The 24,768-nt window shown below is 32.6% G+C and overlaps 1 protein-coding gene and 1 pseudogene across 1 annotated transcript; both read right to left on the reverse strand.

Moving 5' to 3' along the window:
- Window positions 1-736: 736 nt before the first annotated feature.
- On the reverse strand, window positions 737-5,692 carry LOC134248831 (uncharacterized; the record flags this gene model as incomplete). Its single annotated transcript, XM_062731203.1, has 9 exons — window positions 5,364-5,692; window positions 4,513-4,635; window positions 2,279-2,392; window positions 2,096-2,173; window positions 1,891-2,015; window positions 1,574-1,660; window positions 1,398-1,484; window positions 1,104-1,217; window positions 737-944 (listed from the first exon to the last, which is right to left on the reverse strand). Coding segments are annotated over exons 1-9 (1,003 nt in total), but the record flags the coding sequence as incomplete, so codon positions are not given.
- Window positions 5,693-8,606: 2,914 nt separating this feature from the next.
- Window positions 8,607-20,406, reverse strand: LOC134248827 (uncharacterized; annotated as a pseudogene).
- Between the last annotated feature and the right edge of the window lie 4,362 nt (window positions 20,407-24,768).

Raw genomic sequence — 24,768 nt, forward strand, 5'->3', positions numbered from 1 at the left:
TTCTGTATTAAGGACAGATGATACGTTCCTCAGTAATATGTATTTTTACCCAAGATTTTGTCATGGAAGCATTGCTACTTTAATATATTTAATCACAAAAGGATGAGGTATCATTCCATTCATTTGTGCAAGATAGTAATTGATAGTGTACATGTATCTTAAACAACCCTTTCAAGGGATATATTTAATTTCCCAAAATCATTATTTTAATGTTTCAACTTTTGAAGACGAGAAACTGATTTTGAAATCAGAATGTAATTAAAGTGTTGAATATTTTTCAAACATCACAAAAATATATAATACAGCTATTTGAGGAACGTATTGTCCGACCTTTACAGTTTTTGTAATTCATGAGTTATCTGTTATGTCTGAAGATGAATAAAGCAACAATAATTGTTTAATATACGTGTAGTTTATTTGCCCACCTCTTTATATAATTTTCACAAAGTTTAATACGACAAACAGAAGACATTATGTATCAAGAACAACAGAAGATCTATATTACCATAAATTAGCATTTCATTGTATTTGACGTAATGAGAGACTCATCATGAAATCAACCTAGGGTCACAAAAAAAATTTAAGGTTAAATATCCCATTATATTTCGATTTGCTTCTTCTGTGATAGCGCTTTGAAAGGTAGGTAAGAAAATTTCTTGATAATTGCTAAGTTTGTATTAAAGTTTCGTTCGACTCAAATAGATGTTGAAATGAAAACAACTATAATTATACACACCATTCTTTGAATGTCCAATAACTGTACCAGGGCCATGATTTTCCTGATCTGACCTATGCCAGTCCGATCCTCGTTTAACTCTTGTCCCTATGTTTGGTAGGCAAGGGTCTCTCTCAACAAGTTTAATATTTGCCTCATCCTCGTCGTTTGAATCAGAGGGATCGTCGGTATAAAATGATCTTGTGGTATAGATATCCAATATATCGTCCTGGTATGAGAAGGATATGGAAATAACGAACAGTATTCAATATAATATGATCAAATATATAAGTACATGTGAGTGCTAGAGTCAAAAGATACCTATCCAGATTTATTTATACAAAATATAGAAAACTGTATACTTGAATCAAATAACTACATTATCTACCTTGTCCTCTTTCTGAAAATATCGTCTCGGGAAAACTACATTGTAATAATGAGTTGAGGGTTTGTCTGTAATCCCGTCTAAGTTTTGTTCGGCTGATAAAATTGCCAAGACTTTCTGTACAAAATAGAATTAGCACACTGTTTCAATTTAGTCCTGTATGTCTTCAATTTTTATTCAATTAAAGGATTGCAATTCCTTCAATTTTAATCAATTCAAAACATCACAATTATTGAAGACCTATATTTTTCGAACACCGTCCTTTATTATATATTTGAATGTGAAGAATACACACACCAGATTTTGAGTGAATCTTGCAATCTGTTTAACTTCATGTGGATGAATGATCCTTCCTCCTTTTGAACTTAAATATTTCAGATATGCCTATAAGTATAATACAAACAGCTATTGAATTTAAAATTGTTTTTATTAAGATAACATTTAGTCAATGTAATTAATAAATTTAAAGTTACCACATCTGGATTTTCCCCTACAGGTATGCAGAATATTGGATGCTCCCTCCCTAGATGTTTCACCACATACTGAAGATGATCCTTTGCCTAGGATGTAGACAAACCTTTAAACCTCAAAGCCATCAAGATTGAAAATAGAAGGAGCTTGTTTTGATATGTCTCTTTGCATTGTTTCTTTGTCTGTTTCCAATTTTAATTTTGTTAGTCCATACTGAGTAAAGTAAGGTTATGACAAGAGGTTTGTGGAGTCGGATATGTTGTTTTTTTTAAGTATTTTCGTTGAAAATTGAAATTTTATGCACATTTTTATCTTCTACCTGTATGGTTTCTTTCAAGGGCGAATCCTCATCATCAGAAAATGTATTGAAGTCTGTTGGTCTACCATCAGATATCAGGATTATTCGTGCTCGAATTTTGATATCACATATCCCGTTTGAAAAGCCTTTGAAAGTAAAAGTATCATATCAACCAAAACAAGATAGATAAAAAATGGATACATTCCGGTAATTTGAATATCCTTACCTCTTCCAACTTCATGGGCGCCCATACTTAATAAAAACGCCCCTGTAAGTGGAGAGAGTCCTCCATATTCTAATGCATCTTCAAAAAATGAAATATGATGAAAATTAGATTTCTATATAAAAAATGGTGCAACAAATCTTTTTAAATGTATTAGAAGTTACTTTGCAATACAAATACGTTTACCTAAACAGCCTTTAATCTCAGAGTAACGATTTGAATAATAATGTTGAAATTTCGTGATTTTTCCACAAACAATAACAGCGATGTTCTCATCTTCCTGTGGATGGTTGGCAAACTCTGATAATGATAATTGTTATATACGATTAATATTTAAAACACAATGCGAGAAATATTGTTTTACCATAAGGTGTGTAGATCACCATTAAAAAGTTGCATACTGTCGATGTAATGTTACCACATCGGATCAATCCTCAAATCTTATGTCCATTTTTATTTAGTTTCATTTTCTTTTGTATAACGTACTGCATTTCCTGTAGTCTGCTCGAGGTCCATGCATACACACATTTATAAGGTGAGTTAACCATGCATCGGACACAAACCTTGTTCAGACAACTTTAGGCAATAAACTCTCTTTGAACTTGAGAGTCTCATGTATTTATTTGTTTCTGTCTTGAAGCTGAAGTTTAAATTTTTTTTAATGATGCCGATAATTTTTATGTTGTGATAAAAAACCCGAGAATGGCCTTGAAATTACGTCATATTTTACATCATCAAAGGGGAATAACCATAAATATATGATTTCGCAATTTTACTTTAGAGTTATACTTCTTTAAATTCGACTTCCGAGTTCCGAGTAGGACTTTGTGAATTTTATCGGTGATTGGCAATTTTGCACAAATTTTGAAGAAATTTTACTTCAACGCTTGTATTATTCTTATTAGAGCTGGTTTCTACAAGTATGAACATTTCACCGTACATTGAACACAAATTAACCATGTTTCGGACACTTTCTGATGCATAGACCATTACTACTATTTTCATACAGAACCCAACTGACAGCTGTTTTTTGTGGAAATAGAAAATAAAATATCTAAATTTTCAGTACAAGTTATCAATATATGACGTCTAGAATCTGACTCAATTTATTTCTACAAACCAGAGCATGATAACCCATGAAAAAAGGCGCGAATGACCGCATTCCATGCATTTTAAAGCATTTTAAAGCATTTCTAAAGCAAAGTGAAGCATCTTGAATCGTTCTACATTTGTGCAACGATATCGCCAATTAAATTTCAGTTAAGGGTTATTTCTTAAATAAAAGGTAAAAGTATATTCATATCAAGGACTTTAAAGCACAGCAATAAAGTTAAGATATTTTTCCAGTGCAAATACCGTCTGTCCAATGCATGGTAAACAATGTCCGATCCATGGTGAATTCGAGGTTATTTTTAAAACATCGATTTTTGATAATATTTTCTCAATTAAAAGCATATAATTGTGTCCAAAATTTATATTTTAATCACATAATCAATGTTTAGATTCATTTTGATAATTTTCCGTCGATAGGGAAATCGCTTGAACTTGTCAAGTTACAAGGGTGTCCGATGCATGGTGAATTCACCCTATATTTTTTTCTATCAACAAAACACTTCTAATTATACGTAGCGGCAACCATTCAAGTTTCATAACTGAAATTGTCTAAATATTAGATTATTTTGTTAATATTTTAGTATGTAAATGTTTTATTGTGGAAATGATCAGTATTTTTGTTTATGCTGTTCTTGCAACCCGTAGTTGAAACTATTTTTAGATTTAAAATCAAAATAGCTGTTAGAAAGTCAGTTTAATGTTGAACGTAGCAAAATAACGTGTGATAACTGAGCAAAAGAAGTTGAAAATGTAGTGTTTTACCTTTGATGGTTATTTGAATTTACAGTAGAATCTTAGATCTAAGTTTTGAGTGTCAGGAATAATTGTTAATGTTTACTTGTAAAAATATATGTTTCTTGGAATTTTTTTCTCGGAATAAAGCTGTGAACCTACATGAATTATTTTGTATTTTTATTTTGTGTAGCTGAACAGAGTGCCTTACAAAAGAACAATGTATGAAATCTGCCCCAGACCGTTGAATTTTGAATACAAAACTGAATTTTTATGAACCTTTGAGGCATTATGTCAACTGATATAAAACAGTCGATTTATGATTGTCTGGAGTTGACGTTAATAAGCTAAATCCAGTTAACCCCCCCCCCCTCCTGCTAAAACAGTGAACATGGAATTTAGTACAAAGTACTACTATTTCAAACGCGTTTGTTTTTTTTTTTAAATTGGATAGAAGATATATCTGTATTCCCAAAAGTTTGTTTAATAAATTAATAAAGAATATTCATAAAATAAGTAAATAAATAAGAAATTAATTTTTTTAAATTAATTTAATGTTTCTAATGTTTTCTTACCGGAAATGATTGTAGAAAATATATCCTTTATTTGACTGAAGCCCTCTTCGCCAATACTTTTAGAAGTATCCAATATAAAAACATTGTAAGGCCCATGTCCTTGCTGATACCGAAGCTCAAAGTCTTAAAAATAAATACAATTCAATCTTTTCGATATGTATAATGCTGATAAATAAAAGTAAGGATATTTCTTTAAGGGACACCGACCTTCAGCCAGGAAGGACAACTTTGAACTTCCCAGAAAGGTCTAATTAAAGAAGAAATTTTTATCCCGTAATGGCATTTTTAGATACCAATGTTTATTAACATAATATGAAATTAGAAGTGATTTTTGGAGCTTTGCAAAGAACCCTGAAGCACATTGAGAGGCATATAATGCAAATTGTAGCATGAAAATATTTAATTTACAAGCTTCATTAAAGATTCGTTAAATTAAATTATAAATTAAAGAGTTGTCCTTCCTGGCTGAGGGTCGAATTCCCTTAAGAATGATATTGTCTTCGAACACACGTTTTGCGTAATATGCAAAATATATATTTCTTCACATAAACAGGTTTCATTCATGAAAATAACACATATGACCGTAGAAAGACAAAGGTTATTAGCACTTCTGTGTTGTATTTTCAACTTATTTGTACAATATATAAATTTGGTTTCAAGATGGTAACATGTAATTCACTTTAGTTTGACAAAATGGTTTCATGCCCAAGAAAACAAACAATAATCAGACCCATTAAAATGCTATTTCATATATTTTTCATCTCTTGAAGTTATCTCAGCCATTGTTCAATATAATTAAAATCTCTCAGCTATTGTTCGACATAAATAAAATGTTATCAATGACAACTTACTCTTTGAAGCCTCAATTCTAGCTTGGTTTCTCCAAAACATTTCAGCATCCCTGATGTCAATATCCATATCTTTATTTCTAGTTCATGTACGTATCCCTTTTCTCATCAAGTATTTTGCTGTGTTAAATTCATTGCTGTATTGGGCATTATACCTTAATTGGTGTAGAAGTGCGATGAGCCTTAGTCTTAATTTAACATCCTAATAGTGCTTTGAAATTTCCGTTTCGAAGAATAAAACTGGTTGTTATGGAAAAACAATTGTACATCAACACAACTCCTGTTTCTATAAATATTTTACATTTGAATGATATATTTCTAAATAAATATTGACCCCCTAAATTACATAGTATCATAAAATAGAATGATTAATGTAATAAAGAACAACTGGACATGCTTATGACCAGATGACTAATACAATCCACTCCTGAATTTTTCAGAAGAGACACCTAAATCATAAATACATGTACCTTGTGCTCCTTTCAAAAAGAAAAAAAGAAACAAAGATGTTGGTTTAGCAGACGAACAATAGCACAGATCCTTGTATTTATAACTTTATAATTTTGAATTGAATGAATGTGAATTATGCAAAACCTTGCCAAGAAATGTTGAAAGTTGTCCACAGCATGATATAATATACAACACACTTCCTTAACATTATTATTCTGAAATCATATTCAATAAAAATAAGGAATAACGATGGATATTTGGACATTGATATTATTGGAAAAATGCTAAGGCTGTTAATGTTAAATTGTAGAGTGTGGGAAATAATATATCGTATTCCTCTCATAGAGGTTTTAGAATTTAGTCTGGACATGCACGGATTGAGGAAGATTAGAAACCATTGGCTAATCGAATAACTTATTTGACTTTTGTTCATATGGATTCTATTGTCCCGATCATATAAAAATATTTTTCGTGCTAGGGACCATTCATTGTTTATTTTTAGAGGAACCATCTCATAGAAAAATGCTTGGTTTGCAATTAAACATAACTTAAGTTACAATGTTAACATTATTTGAACTAAAGACAAAAATTATTTCACAATTCACAATTCATTGACATAAATGCACAAAAATTGATTGTAATAATCAATTTAATCAAAAGTATATGCTTGGGTTGATCAAAAGTACTCAGAGGTTTTTTAACATTTTCTTTGAAATTCGTTAGTAAAGTTTTGAATCTCGTATCGTTCACTAATGCTAACTTTACTTAATTAGTCCTTTTCTTTCCTTGTGGAGCACAGGGTTACTACAGTCACTTTACCATGGTTTAAGCTATTATTTATGATTCATTCCAAGTCTTTTCAATGTTTTAAATCTCTTTCAAACTTCACATTCTCTGTGTAATGGTTTCCCATTTTTTCTTTGAGCTTGTGGATTCCAGTCCAATGCCCCTCTAATGTATCTTATAAAGGGTGTACCGTGTATGACCTATCCATTACCATACCCGTTTCTTGATCTGGAGGACAAGGTCATCCGCAAAATCACTGTTGACAGTGCCAAATTTTCAAAATAGATAAAATTAATGATCAGATATGATTGCCATTCAAGAGATAGTTCCTGTTCTCAAAACGCAGTTAGGTCAATGCAGCTTCTGTTGGATCTAATGTATGTCTGTTCATGCATCCCATAGACCTTTACTCAAACCATCTTTCATCCTGTTCGGTGTTACTCTACATACGATCTTGCTAGCTACTGGCAGCAGGGTAATGCCTCTTCAGATTTCACGGCAGTTAAGTTTTCCCTGTTTTTTGCAGTTTAACTATTAACAGTAACCCTTTCTTCCATTCTGCTGGTATTCTTTCATCTTTCCAAAATTTTATTTAAAAGTTTAAACAGGCAATCACATCATTTATTCTTTTTCTTCCACATTTCAACACATTAGGTGGTATACCATCCACTCCAGTCGCTTTATCATTCTTCATTGATTAAAAGTGTAAATATTCACTCCATCTTTTCATTGGTTCATTTAATTTCGTGATAAAAATTGCAGACACTGATCACTAGTAAGCTCACATTATTTCTAGATCTGTACCTAAAATTCAAATATACAACTGTCTACATGATCTTGTTTGGAAAAAGAAATGAAAGGCAATCAATTACTGCATGAACTTCTGTCCAATTCTCCTTCATTCGTTAATATTGATATAGAAATATGTTCTGTTTCAGGTACAGGGTAGTAATGACCAAAGGTTTACAAATAAACTTAACAAGAAGAGAAGTTTCCGATGCGAAAAGTGTGAAAAATACCAAATGATCATGACAAAAAGTATATATAGATCTGAAAATTTTTGAGTCATAACTATGCGAAGAATTCTAAGATAACAATGTATGACTAGCTCAATATACTCATCGTTAAAATGGTAGGTCCTGTCTGAAGGAGAATTGGTTTCTCGATCATGCACCAATTTTAATAATTTTTTTTCAATGCATTTTTACGCAACCAAAAACATTAGAAACATACGCAACCATCCTTATTATTCATGGAATTATATTTCAAAGCTTAGCATACTTAATACCTACGTGTTCTCCTTAACTGTAACAATGACAGTGGAATTAAGATTTCGTTTGTGACTGATTTTGATTTTATCGTTCATTTTTCTTGGATTTGGATTCCAATAACCTTGTTAATCTTTCCAAAACCACTGATCTACGGCTGTAAAAACCGTTGAATTTGATAATCCATCAACCTCTATATCTGATGATTCGTCCTCAACCTTGTCGTTTTTTGAAATACTTTCCTTGAGAAATTGTCAAGAGAGGTACATTAGCTGAAGGTTTTTCATGACCTTTTCCAGCCTGTAAGTCAAGATAGTTTCCAGATTCAGTCACTGCATAGAAAAAAAATAAAAAAAAAAAATGCTTTATTCATGGATCATTTTTTGTTGTTTGTTTGAAATAAGATCTCGGACTGAGTAGCGTACCTTTAAAAGGTGAACTTTCAGAAAGATTAACAAATGGATCGTTTACAGGGCAATTACGAGCTGCTTTCCTGATTTGATCTTGGAGATACTCAATTGATTTGCTGAAAATGGATCGCTGCAGGTATAAATAAACATTTGATAATATGTTGCTCTAGGATCTCCAAATAAGTTTTATTGTGTATATATAATGTCAGTATTTATAAATCCGTTACAAAATAAAAATACAGAAAAATATTTTAAGCACCTTTATAGTATAATTGAAAAGACCTTTATGTACATATGCATAAGCAGAATATTGTAGACATTGAAAACGATAATTACCATATCTGTAGATCATATTTTCCATTATGCCCAAACCTGTTTTCTGTAGTTCGGCCGTTTGGCCATCGCACCTGTAAGAGAAGATTTTTTTTAATGTGTTTGTGTTGCTAAGTATTGAGTACACCATTTTTTATCAATTATTACTATACCTTTTCATTATTTACAAATTAGCTGTCGGAGAAAAATATGCAATCATATATACACCGGTATCCGTATCCTAGAGGTAGAGCGCTGGCTTTGTGATTAGGAGGTCTGGGTTTGATTCTCGTTTGCGGCGTCGCGTCAAACTTAAGACGTTAACATGATTATAGGTAGTAACTGTTCCTTCTCCAAGCGCTCGGCATTAGAAGTGAAAGTCACTTTTTTTAACATGACCTTAAAAACGTAGGTCCAGTGTCAAGGTAGGCGCTGGCACGATAAGGAAGTCTTACTGTTTAATGGCCCTGAGTGCCGAGTATAGGTCTAAATTTGAAGTTCTTCACCACCATACGGCGACATCTCTATATGAGTGAAAAATTCTCGAATGGGGCATTGAACAATATACAATCAATCAACCTTGTACAGACATTTCTTTATCCAGTTAATAAAAGTAAACAAAAACAAACGTCATCATTGATTACGTACAAAGACAGTTCCATTTCGATTCACTCTGTAAACGGATCCAATACTTCCAGTACCGCCGTCCTGATCTCCCCATTTCCAGTCAGGGTCTATACATAGATCAATATCCACATATAAAATTTTGTAATTTTTTTCCAATTTGTGTTTTAACATTAAATAGTTATCAACATGTAGGACGGGTTTTACCTCTTTTGACCATACAGCCCGTTGCAATAGTCTCATTTTCTAAAATTCTGGGTTCGTTACAGACTTGAACGTCGTATTTATTCCTTTCCTCTATGGTAGATCCATATCTGTAGCCATATGTCTCACCAGCATCCCACTTTACGTTTAACCACCCACCTGTTTAGAAAAATCGTTCATGCCAAAAAAACTTTTTTCCCGAGATTTTTATGACTTTCCAAATTTATACATAAGAAATTTTAAATATAAATGACCAGTTATCAATCAATGATTTAAGAATTTAAATGTCTGTTGCAACTACTTGGAGAATCTAATGTTTTAAATCCAGAAATTCAGAGAAAAAAAAAGATAAATATGAAAATAATCAAAGATATTAAAACAGAAGAAAACTAAAAAGGCGTGAGTCTTTGCTTATCCGCACAGCAATTATTTTTCTAAGCACAGCAATTAACAGTTTTTTAGATACACTTTAAGGCCAAAAATACAGGCAAGTGCAATGAAAGGTTGAGGCAACTACATTGTCTCCTATTAATACAGTCATTTAAGCCAACACTTTTAAATTCAAATATGGAGTGACTTTTTCCAATTGAATATTAATATGGCATCAAAGAACATAATGAATTGCAAAAAACATAAAATTGTTTATATGTGAATCCAGTTCGCTTATTAATATACTAGTACATGTGATATTGCATTAAAAAATTCACAACTTTCAACCATGACTATTGGACATATTCCGACTTAATTATTTTTTTTTACCAAAAGGTATAAAACGAAAATGTAATTGAAGTGTTCCAACCTTCCTTTATATGCCCGATAACAGTCCCAGGACCATTGCTATCCTGAAAATTCCACTTCCAGCAGTCCCTTCCACGTTTGACTCGTGACCCTAAAGGAGGCATCCGAGGATCTCTCTCTTGAAATACATCATCCATTTCATCGACAACTTCTGCCCTCACAGAACCCCCCGAATTATATAATGTCTTCTTGGAGCAAATTTCAAATATATCCTCCTAAAAATTATAAAAACGTATGAAAACTTAGGAATACTAGAGCGGAGTTCTCAATAAATTGATCAAAACTTTTTAAAACGAATTTCACGATTAAATGTGTAAAAATAAAGGTGCTGGATTCATAAAACATATTACCTGATCTCTTTCTGAGAACTCTTTATCAGGAAATTTACATGCCAGTAACATAAGAATTATCGTGGTCATACCCTTCATTTTTCATCGTAAAGGATAACATGGATGCAGTTCTCTTTGAAAAGAAATATGTTAATTTGTTCTTTAATATTTCACATTCCTAAGGCCTAAATAAATGGATATATAAATGGAGATCTCTTAGATAAAGACTAAGAGCCATTTAAGACCTTTCTGGCCCTGAGCATTTCTGAATAAAAAATGTTCAGTCTAGGTTGAAAATTCAATACTTATTATTTGGACTGTTGGTGACATATATATATTTAACATGACGTGGTTTTCCCTCATGTCAATGACGGCAAAAATGCGTAATCTTCCCCATATCCTGTACATTCGTTGAAATAGTGTAAAGATGAACCAATTTTTTTTTCATTATTTCATATAGAGCACAACCTCTGATCCAAAATATACAATTACATAAAAAACATCTGTTTCTGAAGATTAAAAACATACATGTTTTAATTTTTGGATATTTGGCTGTGCTCACATCTTAATTCTTTGCGGAACGTAGTCAAATACGTGTGCTTTTTTTGTGTGCATAATTTAAGAACATTGCATTATATCAAAGCATGTTTTCTAATACTTCTTTTACGTCAGGGATGGGGTCGACTACTTTCAAAAGTAATCGATTAAATTACAATTACTTTGGATTTTAAAAGTAATCGATTACAAGCTGATTACAGACATTTTTAAAAGTAATCAATTACATCTGATTACTTTTCCTTCATGTAATCATGATTACTTATGATTACTTTAGATTACATTAAGTTTTTTTTGTTTAATGTTCAAGAACAACAGAATGTTTTTAATTCAGTCTTCTCTTTTTAAGTATTTTTTATATTTTAGGTATATATAAGGTAAAATCAAGAAAAGTTTGGTGGTAAATTTCTTAATATAGATGCATAAGATTTATCAAGTTCGTGTTTTCTATCTTAAGTACAAGTAAATATCTGTGTTATTTTTGAGATAGAAATAAAAAGAATTTATTTATCAAACTGGACATAATTAAAGTTATGCATAAAGGGATTCGATAGAGAACTGTTACACAAGTACCCCGGTAATTGTCCTTCTTGATTAGTGATGAGCTTTTCAATTAAGCTGCCAATTACTGGATGTTTTTACAAGAATTAACACATTGACTGGGCAAGCATGGATAGTTCAATAATTGTTATAACCCAAGCTGACCCAACTTTAGTATACCAGTGTTTTAATACTAATTAAATCGCATATCTTTTTATGTACACAGAAAATCAAAAAAAGTTATTTTTAGAATACAATAAAGGAATATTTGATATTTTAAAAAAACATATTTATTCAAAAATATTTTTATAGTGAAAACAAAATGTTGCATTTCACGTTAATTGATTGAAACCAACAAAAAAAAATCAAACTTTAAAATGATCCTGTAGTAATTTTCTTCCAGTTTAATTACATATATCAAGTCAAAATGGAGAATAAGTATTTTGAAATTACTACTGGATAAAGCTAGGAACTGATAGAAATTACTCACTGTCTGGACAATGGACCTGATAATAAGCATTTCTGGAAGGATTAGAAGAAAACAATTTACTAAAAATAGCTTATAATTTTATAATAACTTTTGCTCACTGAATATCATCAAAAATCATTATTTAATGAACTTTGTTTTAATAATTGTAATCATAAAGTAATCAAAAAGTAATCATGATTACAGGACTTTTTTTAGGGTAATCGATTAAATTACGATTACTTGTAATCAGAAAAATGGGTGATTACTGATTACTCATGATTACTTGGCAAAATGTAATCGATTACAGCTGATTACGATTACTGATTACGATTACCCCATCCCTGTTTTACGTATTGTGAAGTATTTGTGTTTTGAGACACCCTCCCCCCTCATTCAATATGCGTATGAGAAGTTTGTAATCATTATTTGTACATGCCTTCTCTTACAGGAATTATATCTGAACTGCAAACATTACCAATTGTGCTATAAAACGATGTTTGGTAATTCCTATTATTTCATGTTTGGTAAATCCTACACTTTCATGTTTGGTAAATGACCAAGTTTACCACAGAGCAAATATGGACTGTGAATTCATGGATACGTAAAAATATGGACTCTTACAATTTTACCAGTATTTATTATGAATTTTTATAACAATTAACTTACAACTCATCGTTTAAATTGATTGTAAATACCGTTTTTCATGTGTGTCTGTCGTTCACGTTGTTTTCCTTTTTGGTCATGGCGATTCGTAAGATTCTAATTTACAACGGGGGTTTAGGTTATTGTTCTCCGTCCTCGAACGTCATTATTTTATTATTGTTAACCTATACGCAACTTGTATTGTACATTTTTATGCAACTTACCTTCATTGTTTATTACTATGTATTTGTTTTACGATTCGGCGTCACATCGTTCGTATTTTTCATGGTTTGTCCCACTTCAGCGATGTTGTTAGTATCGTCTGCCATTTTGGTCTATACTTTCTTAAGGTGCAAATTTCAAAGCATTAATTTATTTTCAGACTATCTAACCTCCCCCTCCGATACATTTGACCCAGGCCCGGAAATTAACCAGTTTTTAAGAAACAGCTTCATAAATATGTACTTACATTATTGGCATAATAATACCCAGGAGCAAAGGAAAAGATTTTCAAAGAATTTAAGCATTTTCATTATGTAAACATTGGAGCCCCACACTAACACACGAAGCCCTGACCCAGGGGCCCTGAAAATTTACATATCTAAAAGAAGCATCCTTCCTCCTCATAACTATGTACAGTGTACATAGTTCATTGGATTAATACCCAGGCACAGAAAAGAAGATTTTCAAAGAAATAATTCATTTTCACTATATAATCTTTATAGCCCCGCCTTGGCACTAGAATCTCTTTTCACTATGAATTTTGGAAGAGGCAGCCTTATATAACATAACTATGTACTTGGTTAGTTCATTTAAAGCCTATGAGCAGAGAAGAAGGATTTCAAAGAATTTATACATTTACATAATATAATAATTACAGCCCCGCCCTCCCAGATAGCAGGATGTTATTGGACCTTTGTTGGGCCAACAATGCTCCTTATGTTGGGCCACCGTTTGTATTCAACATTGGGCCATCGGTAATTTGCTCATCGGCCCTTAATCAAACCAACTTGTTGGCTTATTGTTGGGCCAATGTAACAGTTAATATTGGGCCACTGTTGGGCCAATGTATTATTTCAATATTGGGCAAACGTCATTTTTGTACAATTGGGCCATTGTAAGCAGTTAATGTTGGGCCAACGGTAATTTGCTCATCGGCCCTTAATCAACCCAGCTTGTTGGCTTATTGTTGGGCCAATGTAACAGTTAATATTGGGCCACTGTCGGGCCAATGTATTTTTTCAATGTTGGGCAAACGTCATTTTTGTACATTTGGGCCATTGTAAGCAATTAATGTTGGGCCAACGGTAATTTGCTCATCGGCCCTTAATCAGACCAACTTGTTGGCTTATTGCTGGACCAACGAACGGATATCATTGAGCCATTGTTGGGCCACTTATTCTTTCAATATTAGGCAAACATCATTTTTGGGCCAACGTTGGTTTGTATCTTATTGGCTCTTTATCATGACAACTCATTTGCTCTTCACTGGTTGGCCATTTGTCCTCAAAATTGACAAACAAATACATATATTAAGGTTATACTAGTTTTATAGTACAGTTTAATGGTAAAAGCCCTTTAATACTATATATATATGCTAGATTAATAGTTTAATACATATTCTCAATATATATCTCATAGCATTAATTAAAAAACTGAGGAAAAAGAAATCAAAACATAAAATTATCTTATAACATACTAGTATTTTATTGCTCAGTGCATGAAGAAAACATTAATAAAGAAATAAAAGTTGATGCTCACTTCAAGCGATACATGTAGGGTTACATGACTGTATACTCCCTCTCTGATGTAAATTTATGCACAAGTTCAGTAAATTGCAGGTATCAATAAGCAGGTCCAACAAATAAGCAAAGCCCCCCCCCCCCTGTTCTTAAAATAATTCTAAAATGAATCCCGTCATTTTGTTTACTTACACAAAAAAATGTCTCTGGCATCTGCATCGTGTTTGTAACCGACAAACAGATACAGAAAAGGGTAGAACTACAGATTTGTCACAGTATATAACAGAAAAAGCTAGGCACTGCCACTTTCCATCTGATCCCTCTCTTAAGTCTTCTCATCTCTCTCCCGAGTCTCCTCCTCCCCCTTTTTTCTTCTCTGTCCGTTTCTTCCTCCCCCATCCCTGTCCTTGGCATACCTTAGCTATTCTTTGATTGTGTTCTGAATGTCTTTTTAGAATCTCCAGTAGCACTAAAATTGTAGTATTTGGTACTTAATACATTTGTTACTTTTCTCAGTAAAGAGTAAACATACGATTAAATTTACAAGTATATCACTATATGTTTAAGCTGTCAATTAAGGAATAACCGTCTTTTTTGTTTCATGGTGTGATTAAGTGATTAGCTTGCATGATGAAGGCATTTATGCATAACGTTTCTACGCTTGATCATTATCATCATCACAACGATTTTGATTCAATGTTGCCCCATATAAAATACATGTATAGAAAAGTCGTTGCACTGAACAAATTTTAATTGAAAGAACCCAATTTATGTTTAGTACTGAATAATTTTAGTTTTAACTTCAACAAGTTTAACATTTTCAAAATGTTTGATCATGTGCTCGACGTTAAGTGTGTATAAGTAAATTAAGTGGTAGACTTCGGAAATGTATTTTACTAGTCACACATTTCAATACAAATAAGGGGCAAATTATTTATTGTTTTAACTGTATCAAAACACATTTGTTATTTTATACTTTGATTTATTTTTCTTGTATAAAAACAAAAACATTTAATCACTGATAATTTATTTTGTTTTGATAAATTACAAGAATTTTAACAAGCCTTGTAAATTTATTTTAGCTAGCTTGTACTTTCAAGTAATGTTGGTTGTAGATTTATTTTCGATTGTAGAGATGATCAGATTTGTTGATATACAGATTTGTAACAATTAAATGTTTATACACATTGGCCCAATGTTGGTCCAAAATATCAGGCCAACATTGGGCCAAGGAGCAAAATGACACTGGACCAACGTCATTTGCCAACATCGGCCCAATGTTCCTATTGATGTTGGTCAAACAATGTCGCATTCATTGGGCCAATGTTGGCGCAACGTTGGGCCAATATCTGTAGAAATAACACTCTACAATGGGCCAACGTTGGCCCAACATATCGGTCCAACATGGGGCCGATGAGCAAACTTAAATTGGGTCAATGTCATTTGCCAACATTGGCCCGATGTAACCGATGACATTGGCCAAACGTTGGCCCAATGTTATCATGCCATCTGGGGTACAGTGTTAACCCAACAGCACCTGGCCTCTGCACTTCCCCGTGTCTGCTTTGCGCAGATTTGTACATGATATCGTTTACAAACTAAACGTTAATTCAGCTGTGCCGAGGCAAACATATTATAAATACTTACAAAGTGGATGCAGATATGCAAGGTATCAGTCTCATTACGCTCGCTTGTGTCAGATTAAAAATGGCGCGGATATTACAAGTAGCCCGGTTGTTGTCTACCCATGATCCTCAGTCAGATTCATGGTATATTGGGCCAACGTTGGGCCGATGCCAATCCCCAAACAAATATTTTCTCTCATGATAATAATGTTATGATATAATGCGAACAGTTAGCCCAGCATTAGCGCACCATTATACATTACCAGCTATCGATATTCCATGTTGGGCCATTGTTGGCCCAATAAAGGTAACCCAACAGAGATAATACAACCATAATGTAAGATTGGGCCAACGATGTTCTGCTTTCTGGTTTATTACAAATAAATATAAGCATAAACACAATTCAAAAAATAGAATAAAACACTCTTTGGTGCTGTGATCACTTGAAAATATCATATCTAAACAAGAGCAGTCATCCAATGATAAGCATGGACATAGAAAGTCCTCTTAATTATTTCAGAATGTGCCAACGTTGTCCCAACGTAAAGTTCAGCAGCTAATTATAAAATTGACACCATCAATTAATTGGCAGTATAATAATTGGGCCTACGTTGGCCCTATATAAATATCCCATCTTTTAAACACCTAAACAAAACAACACTTGTGTGTATTACAAACATTGTGCCAATGTTGAGCCAACATACTACTACCAACTTGATAGGACACGTTCTTTAAGGGTGTATTAGAAACAATGGGCCAACGTTGGACCAACATAATACAATCAACTTGATAAGACATTTCTTTAAGGGTGTATTAGAAACATCGGGCCAACGTTGGGCCAACATACTACTTGAACTTGATAAGGCACTTTCTTACAGGGTGTATTACAAACAATGGACCAACGTTGGGCCAACATAATACTACCAACTTGATGAGACATTTTCTTTAAAGGTGTATTACTAATAATGGGCCAACGTTGGGCCAACATATACTACCAACTTGATAAGACACATTCTTTAAGGGTGTATTACAAACATCGGGCCAACGTTGGGCCAACATACTACTACCAACTTGTAAATACACTTTTCTTTAAGGGTGTATTATAAACATTGGTCCAACTTTGGACCAACACCAGGAACCTTCCTTCCTTGGGAACTAAAGTGAATGGAAGTTGCTTACGTTACGTTGGGCCAACATAGGAATTCTGTCATGGTCAAGAAGGTTGACTTGATAACATTGGTTCAACGTTGGCCCAACGTTGTTCCCCCAACGCCAACCATACAACCTTTTACAAATGTTGGCCCAACATAGTCATGCTATCTGGGCTAGCACTAGACTCCCTGACCCTGGGCTATGAATTCACTTGGGAAGAGACACCCTTATTCAACATAACTATGCACTTGGTTAATTTATTCAATGCCCATGAGCAGAGAAGAAAAATTTCAAAGAAATTACATTTTTACTATATAATCTATATATAGCCCCGTTCTAGCACAAGAACCCCTAAAACTGGGATCATAAGATTCACAATTTTAAAAAAGGCAGCCATATTCAACTTAACTATGCACTTGGTTAGGTTTTTTAATGCCCAGGAGCAGAAAAAAGGTTTTCAAAGAAATAATGCTTTTTCACTATATAATCTATTTAGCCCCGCCCTAACATTTAAACCCCTGACCCTGGGGCCATGCATTTCACAATTTTGGTAGAGGACCCAATAATGATTACAACAGTTTGACGGCTTGATGTCCAAGAGTAAAGTAGATTTTCAAAGATTGAACTAATTTTAGTGGTTTTGGTCCCACCCCATGCCCCAGGGGAGGGGGGGGGAAGAGACCATGAAATTCACAATTTTTGTTCTCCTTCAGCCACAGATGCTATATGCCAAAATTCGAAATTTATTCAGAGGCTTCAAAGATGAAGCTGAAAATGTTCAAATGTAAACGCATAACGAACGACGACGGACGAAAACGGATGGCAATAAAAATGTTTACTGATGATATGTACCAAATCAGCATCTTTTACCTAGGCAATGTATCATGTCGGAGTACTGATTTGAATAATAACGTAGGAATTTAGTGTCTCTTCCACATATTATAACTGCTACATTTTCGTCAATGTCTGGATGGTTTGCATACTCTAAAAAGAATAAATTACACATTATCAACTTTTTTTTTTCTCAGAGCGCCCCCCCCCCCCAAAAGACAAACAAACCAAAAAACAAAAAAAATAAAATAAAAAAAAATCAAGAGCAACGTATATTCAATCGCTTTGAAAGAGCTGTATAAAACATATTCAGCTAATAATTTTTAGCTCTACTGGTCAGAGACCTGAAGAGCTGTAAACAATTTTTCAAAATGCTACTCCTCCTAAGTTTTGGTCTGATTTCAAGATAACTTGGCACACAAGTAGACTACACTAAGGTACATAATTTTTTGTATCGGTTTTTGATTTTGATGATCTGTGTTGCCGTTGCTACTAAAAATAGAAATTTCTGTAAAATTCTTTCAAAATGCTACTCCTCCTACGATTTTGGGATGATTTCAATATAACTTGGCACACGAGTAGACCACACTAACGTACATAATTTTATGTATCGGTTTTTGATTTTGATGAACGAGGTTGGCGTTGTTACTAAAAATAGAAATTTCTGTGAATTTTTTTTTCAAAATGCTACTCCTCCTACAGTTTTGGTCTGATTTCAATATAACTTGGCACAGAAGTAGACTACACTAAGGTACACTATTGTGTTTATCAGTTTTTGATTTCGATGAACTGTGTTGGCGTTATTACTAAAAATAGAAATTTCTGTGAAATTCTTTCAAAATGCTACTCCTCCTACAGTTTTGGTCTGATTTCAATATAACTTGGGACACAAGTAGACTACACTAAGATACACAATTCTGTATATCGGATTTTGACTTCGATGAATATTATTGCCTTGGTTACTAAAAATAGAAATTTCTGTGAAATACTCTCAAAATAGTACTCCAAATACAGTTTTAGTCTAATTATAATATAATGTTGCATGCAAGTAAACTACACTTAGAACATAAGGAGACTTAATAAAGGGTCATTATTCTATTTATTGCTGTTGTAAAGTTTCAATTCCCTACTGGTTAAGTACTTTACTCTTCCTTTGCTATAAGTACAAACCAGCAGAGCTTCAGTTTCGACAGAGATTTCTGGTTGATTTATATTGTTCAACCTCATGAAGTTATTTATATTTGTGTTTTTCCTGTGTCATGCATCTCTCTCGAGTGTTTCTAAATCAATGAACATTTTTCAACAAACACTAGAAAAAGTATATATAAAAGTACTTACCATCAATAATTGTACAAAATACTTCTTTCAGTTGTTCAAATCCCTCCTTCCCAAGACTTGATGACGTGTCCAAAATAAAAATATTGCTTGGGCCTTTTCCATGTTGATGAATCAATTCAAAATCTTTAAATATATTACAATTAATTAATACACCGAAATAATCAATGTTCATGGGAGATCAATATTTTCAGATTTTGTTGGTCACACCTATCCATGTGTAGGGAGAGGGCTAAAATAGGCTGCGCCTGCTGCCCAATCCTATTCACGACAACATCTGTGAATAAAATATTGTTTAAATTAACACCTATCCATGTGACGAGTTTATCCCAATCACGACCTGGTGAATGAACCATAATTTTGTAAAGATGTTTATTCATTGGATTTTTTAAAAGTACAAATTACCCATGATATAACATCATCATGACCCCCAAAAACTGCTTGTCTACAAACATTTTTAATTGACCTATTCCTGTAATTTAATTTGCATTTCATTAATTATTTTTAAAAAAGACCATAAATCGAACAATGGTTTCATTTCTTAAACCTTCTTATGCGTTATTTTTGTCCCTTTCTGACATTTTTACTTCATGGATATAGGTATGATAAGACATCAATGTTACTTTTGATTTTTTACAATGATCATAACTGTATACTATGAGTGCATATAGATAATCTATTCCTAACACGTCTTTCAAACACACTCCGACATGCAAGCATCTGCTGCATGGCGCCTTTTGACGCTTATAAAGCTAGATGAGCTATGATCAAATGATGATTATGATCATTGCTATGACTTACTTTTCTGAGCTTCGAATTGGGCTTGTTCCTGCCAAAATTCCTGCGCACGTTTAAACTCGAGGGCCATCTACACCATATTTGAAACATAACGATGTATTATCTTTATAACTGCTGATTACGTTTTCATTTGATAAATGTAAATTACTTTTATAATGATAACGAATACATCTTTTAATCCAATAAATTATTCTCTTTAGTATTTTGAGCTAGTTAAAGAAAACGGACAATGTACATGTAATAACGGCCTTATTGTTACTAGATACCTGGTATCAAACTAAAAAAAAAAATAGTTGCCTCAAAGGTTACATATGGATTCTTTTAAAAAATAGTTGCATCGTATTCATCTACTCAAAAAGCCAATACAAAATGTTTAAATTGAAAAGAATCTATGATACAATGCCAATACATTTCCAGATAATAATTAATGTGAACAATTGTCACATAGAATTATTATATACTTTTGAAAAATAAAGATTAAAGTAAAATATAGCTGTTTCATACTGAAAGAATTTACATTACCCTTGCACTGTTTACTCAATATTTCTAATTTCCTTGTTCCTTTTTCCTTGTTTGATTAATTACATATACCGGATATGAGATGCATGATGGCTGTGATATTTTCTTTTCAGGAAAATATATGCCATGATTGGTGTGCAAGAGGTACATAAATAACTCGATACTTTGATAGTCCTCTCCTCATTCTAAGTAAAAACATTTTAATAGTTTTATTTCAAGAAGTCATAAACACAATAGATACAAAGAAAAGTTTTTTTTCCTGAAAAAAAAGAGAAAATTCCACGAGAACCCTTGTTAATCTATTTCAATCGCACTTGTCTACATATTTAAAATGTTATACCAACATAGATCAGACTTGATTATAAATTCATACTCCTTTTTAAAAGAACATAATAGGGAATTATCATGAACGTTTTAGTGTAAATTCCAAACAATATTAGGCCCAGCTTTTCAGCGTACCATATAAGGACCAGTCTGTCTGTCCGTCTGTACGTCTTCTATCTCTATGTCAGTATCATATTTTTTTTACTCATATCGTGTATCGCCGACTAACAGTGTGTTCAGTAACCTAGGATGGATTTTCAGTTATGAGGTCGAATTTGAAATAAATTTCTATGTAAAATCCATGAAGTAAGTACTCTTTTTTCCTATCTGTTTCAATTCATTCGAAAAGTTGGAAAAGGTGAAAGTTAGAGATACATTTTTGTGATAGAATGAATCATTTTCTTGAAAATAGTTCATCTATTTTATAATAAACGAGGAAAGATTGCCGTTTCGTGGCAATTACGACGCCCCGAAGAACATTGTTTTTCAAAGACCGTGTCATTTGTGGTAAAGTCAAATGTATATTTTTTCAACATGCATTAAAAAATGCATGTTTTTTCACAAATGAAATACAGATATTTTTTCTTTATTTTTTTTTTGAATATTCTTTTTCATTTCTTTTTATGTTCTTTAATTCTTTAATTTGAGATGGTCACCGTTTTCAAATGAAAGAAATAATAAGATATTGTTATATGAAAAATTACTGATGAACAAATCGTAAAGAGGACAAATACATGGGTAACTGATTACACCTGAGATGGGATCAGGTGGAAGGAGTAAGCAACACCTGTATGAAGCAAAGCCATAGAAAAAAATGTTTTAATACTTCTGATGTACAAAAGTTTTGAATTCATTTTTCATAAAATCTCATGCAATTTTTTTTTAATTCATATACTACAATATTTATATTAATTTTGAATATTAGGTTTGCAAGAAGAATTGATGAATTTTGTATAAAATTTTAAAAGAAAATCATACCAACTTTTAATTTCTAAATTCCTGCGAAAGTGAATTATCAAATCACCTCAAATTGAACACGCGCGATAACATACTAAGACAAACGACAAACACATACACAACACAATAACTTCTTAAATTTACATAGATACTAGTTTTTAACAATTTTCACTTCTGACTCCTCTCTTGTCGTCAAGTTTATCTGTATACCTTTGGTCATGACTACTCTGTATCTAAAATAAATCATTATTTCATTTTGTTTAGAATGATTCTAATTTAAGTCGCAATCCATTTTTATTAGGGTCTTCCGTCTTCAGCGGAAGACCCTTCTATTATTCTTCGGTTTCTTTTTCACTTTTCTTATTCTTCCTTTTTTTTTTCTTTACAAAATTTGTGCAGAAGATTTCTCAGAGATGTCTCGACCGATTTTCTTCAAATTTTCATGGTAGATGTGTTGACATCTGAAGTTAATTCCGGCATATTATTTTAGGGATATTCACTTCCGGTCGGAAGTTATCGCCCTTTTATCGAAATTTAGAGGACCCCCTTGTCTGTGATGGATCTCAAAAATGGCTCAAGCTAGAAAGCTGAATTTTTCAGGGATGATAGAGGACATGTTGCTATATTGCACCTGGGTCAGGATATTTTCCGGAAGTGTCTAGTATGGAAGCTCGGTAGGGGTCGAAATCTAGGACACGAATCATGACTGATTAGACATTTTGCATCATATCTTTTAAAGTATAATTATTTTGTTAAGACATACTGAGCAATATTTGTGCAGAATGATAGAAACTTTAATATGATATCAAGAAAAAAGTGCTGACTTATCACAATAGGGACCGAGAGGGGCCAAAAGTCTTTATTCGATAACTCTTTAGCAGTCTATATTTTGTTATACATTACTGAAGCAAAAATGTTTATCTTAAAAATCTACAACTATATATAATAATATTTATTCGTATGGCACATAATTAGGGGCCAAAAGGGGCCAGAATGCTAAATCTTTGAAGCTTTATATCTCAAAAGGGGGAAATATTTTGATAAGTAATATTGAACAAAAGATGTTTAAAATCATGTTCTAAACAACATACAACCTTTCATTTTTCGCTAAAGGTCCCCATTAGGGAGTTGAAGGGTTGGCCCCTAAATATTTCTTTTGCTAATAACTCAAAAATGAAAAACAATCTCTGAATAATTGTTGAACAAAAAGTGTTCAAAATCTTGAGAGCTTTAAGAAGAAATCAAGAAAAAGGGACTGGACACTCAAATTAGGGGCCAAGAGGGGCCAAAAGTCTTTAATCGATAACTCTTTATCAGTAAATATTTTGTAATACATTACTAAAGCTATGATGTTTATCTCTACAATCTACAACTATATATTATGATTTTTATGTCGTATGGTACATAGTTAGGGGCCACAAGGGGCCAGAATGCTAAATCTTTGAGGTTTTATATCTCAAAAGTGGGAAATATTTTGATAAGTAATATTGAACAAAAGATGTTTAAAATCATGTTCTAAACAATATGAAACCTTTCATTTTTCACTAAACGTCCCCATTAAGGAGTTGAAGGGTTGGCCCCTAAATTTTTCTTTTGGAAGTAACTCAAAAACGAAAAACAATCTCTGAATAGTTGTTAAACAAAAAATTATGAAATTCATGAGAGCTTTAAGATGATATGAAGAAAAAAGGGCTGATTCCTAATATTAGGGGCCGTGAGGGGCCAAAAGTGGATTTTTTAAGTCTTTAATGTTCAATGTCTTAATACAGGTTATGGAAAATCATTATTTTAGAATGAAAATCTCAATCAAAATCTCATCTTATCAGGAATAGGACGGAAGACCCACTCGTTGCTCGCAACGAGATCGTATCTAGTTCTTATTCCTTTTGTTTTGTTAACAACGGACTTCTAACTTACGTGTTTTCTTCGATTGTTACAATAACAGTAGAATTAGGATTTCGTAAATAACATCTGTTTATTTTGTTGTTAATTTTTCTCGGATACGGGTTCCACTGGCCTTGTTTATCTTTCCAAAGCCACTGATCTGATGAAGGAAAAGTTAAAGAATTTAACATCCCATCAGCTTCTACATCCGTTGATTTGTCTTCACATTTGTCGTTTTTGAAATATTTCCCTTTAGGCAATGTCAAGAGAGAAAGTCCAGCATTGGAATTTTCGTAAATCTTGCTGGATTTGATATCAACATCATTTTTAAATGCACAGGCTGCTACGTAAAACGAAAAGAAATTTCAATCAATTTTTTGTTCAGAAGAAAAATGTCAGTTTAATTTAAACAAAAGTACAACATGTCAGGTAAGAATTCTCTAGAAGCGCACCATTTGAAGGAGAACTTTCAGAATGTTCCACAGATGACTCACTAAGTTCCGCCTTCCTAATTTGTTCTTGGAGATACTCAACAGTTTCCGCTGAGAATGGGTCGCTGTTTAAATACTGGTACTTAATAATTATGATTTCATACATTTGAAGAACATAATTTATGAAGAGTAAGTTAAATAGCTTCTAAAGTTATATTTGTAAGTACTGAATTGGAAAAGTTGTAACGTAATAAATAAATATTTCCCAAATAACTTTAAAAAGTATAAATTGTGAAGCTGTCGGTAGAAATTAGCGATGTCAGTTGATACAATTGGCTTTTATCGCTGAATACAACTGAACATGGCAGAATTACCAGTATATTCAATGTATTAAGAACGGATATTTACCAGACCCATAGATCA

The sequence above is a fragment of the Saccostrea cucullata genome, unplaced genomic scaffold (genome assembly GCF_032062105.1).
Source record: "Saccostrea cucullata isolate Sc308-1 unplaced genomic scaffold, CSIRO_AGI_Scuc_v1 ctg5740, whole genome shotgun sequence".
Taxonomy (NCBI): domain Eukaryota; kingdom Metazoa; phylum Mollusca; class Bivalvia; order Ostreida; family Ostreidae; genus Saccostrea; species Saccostrea cuccullata.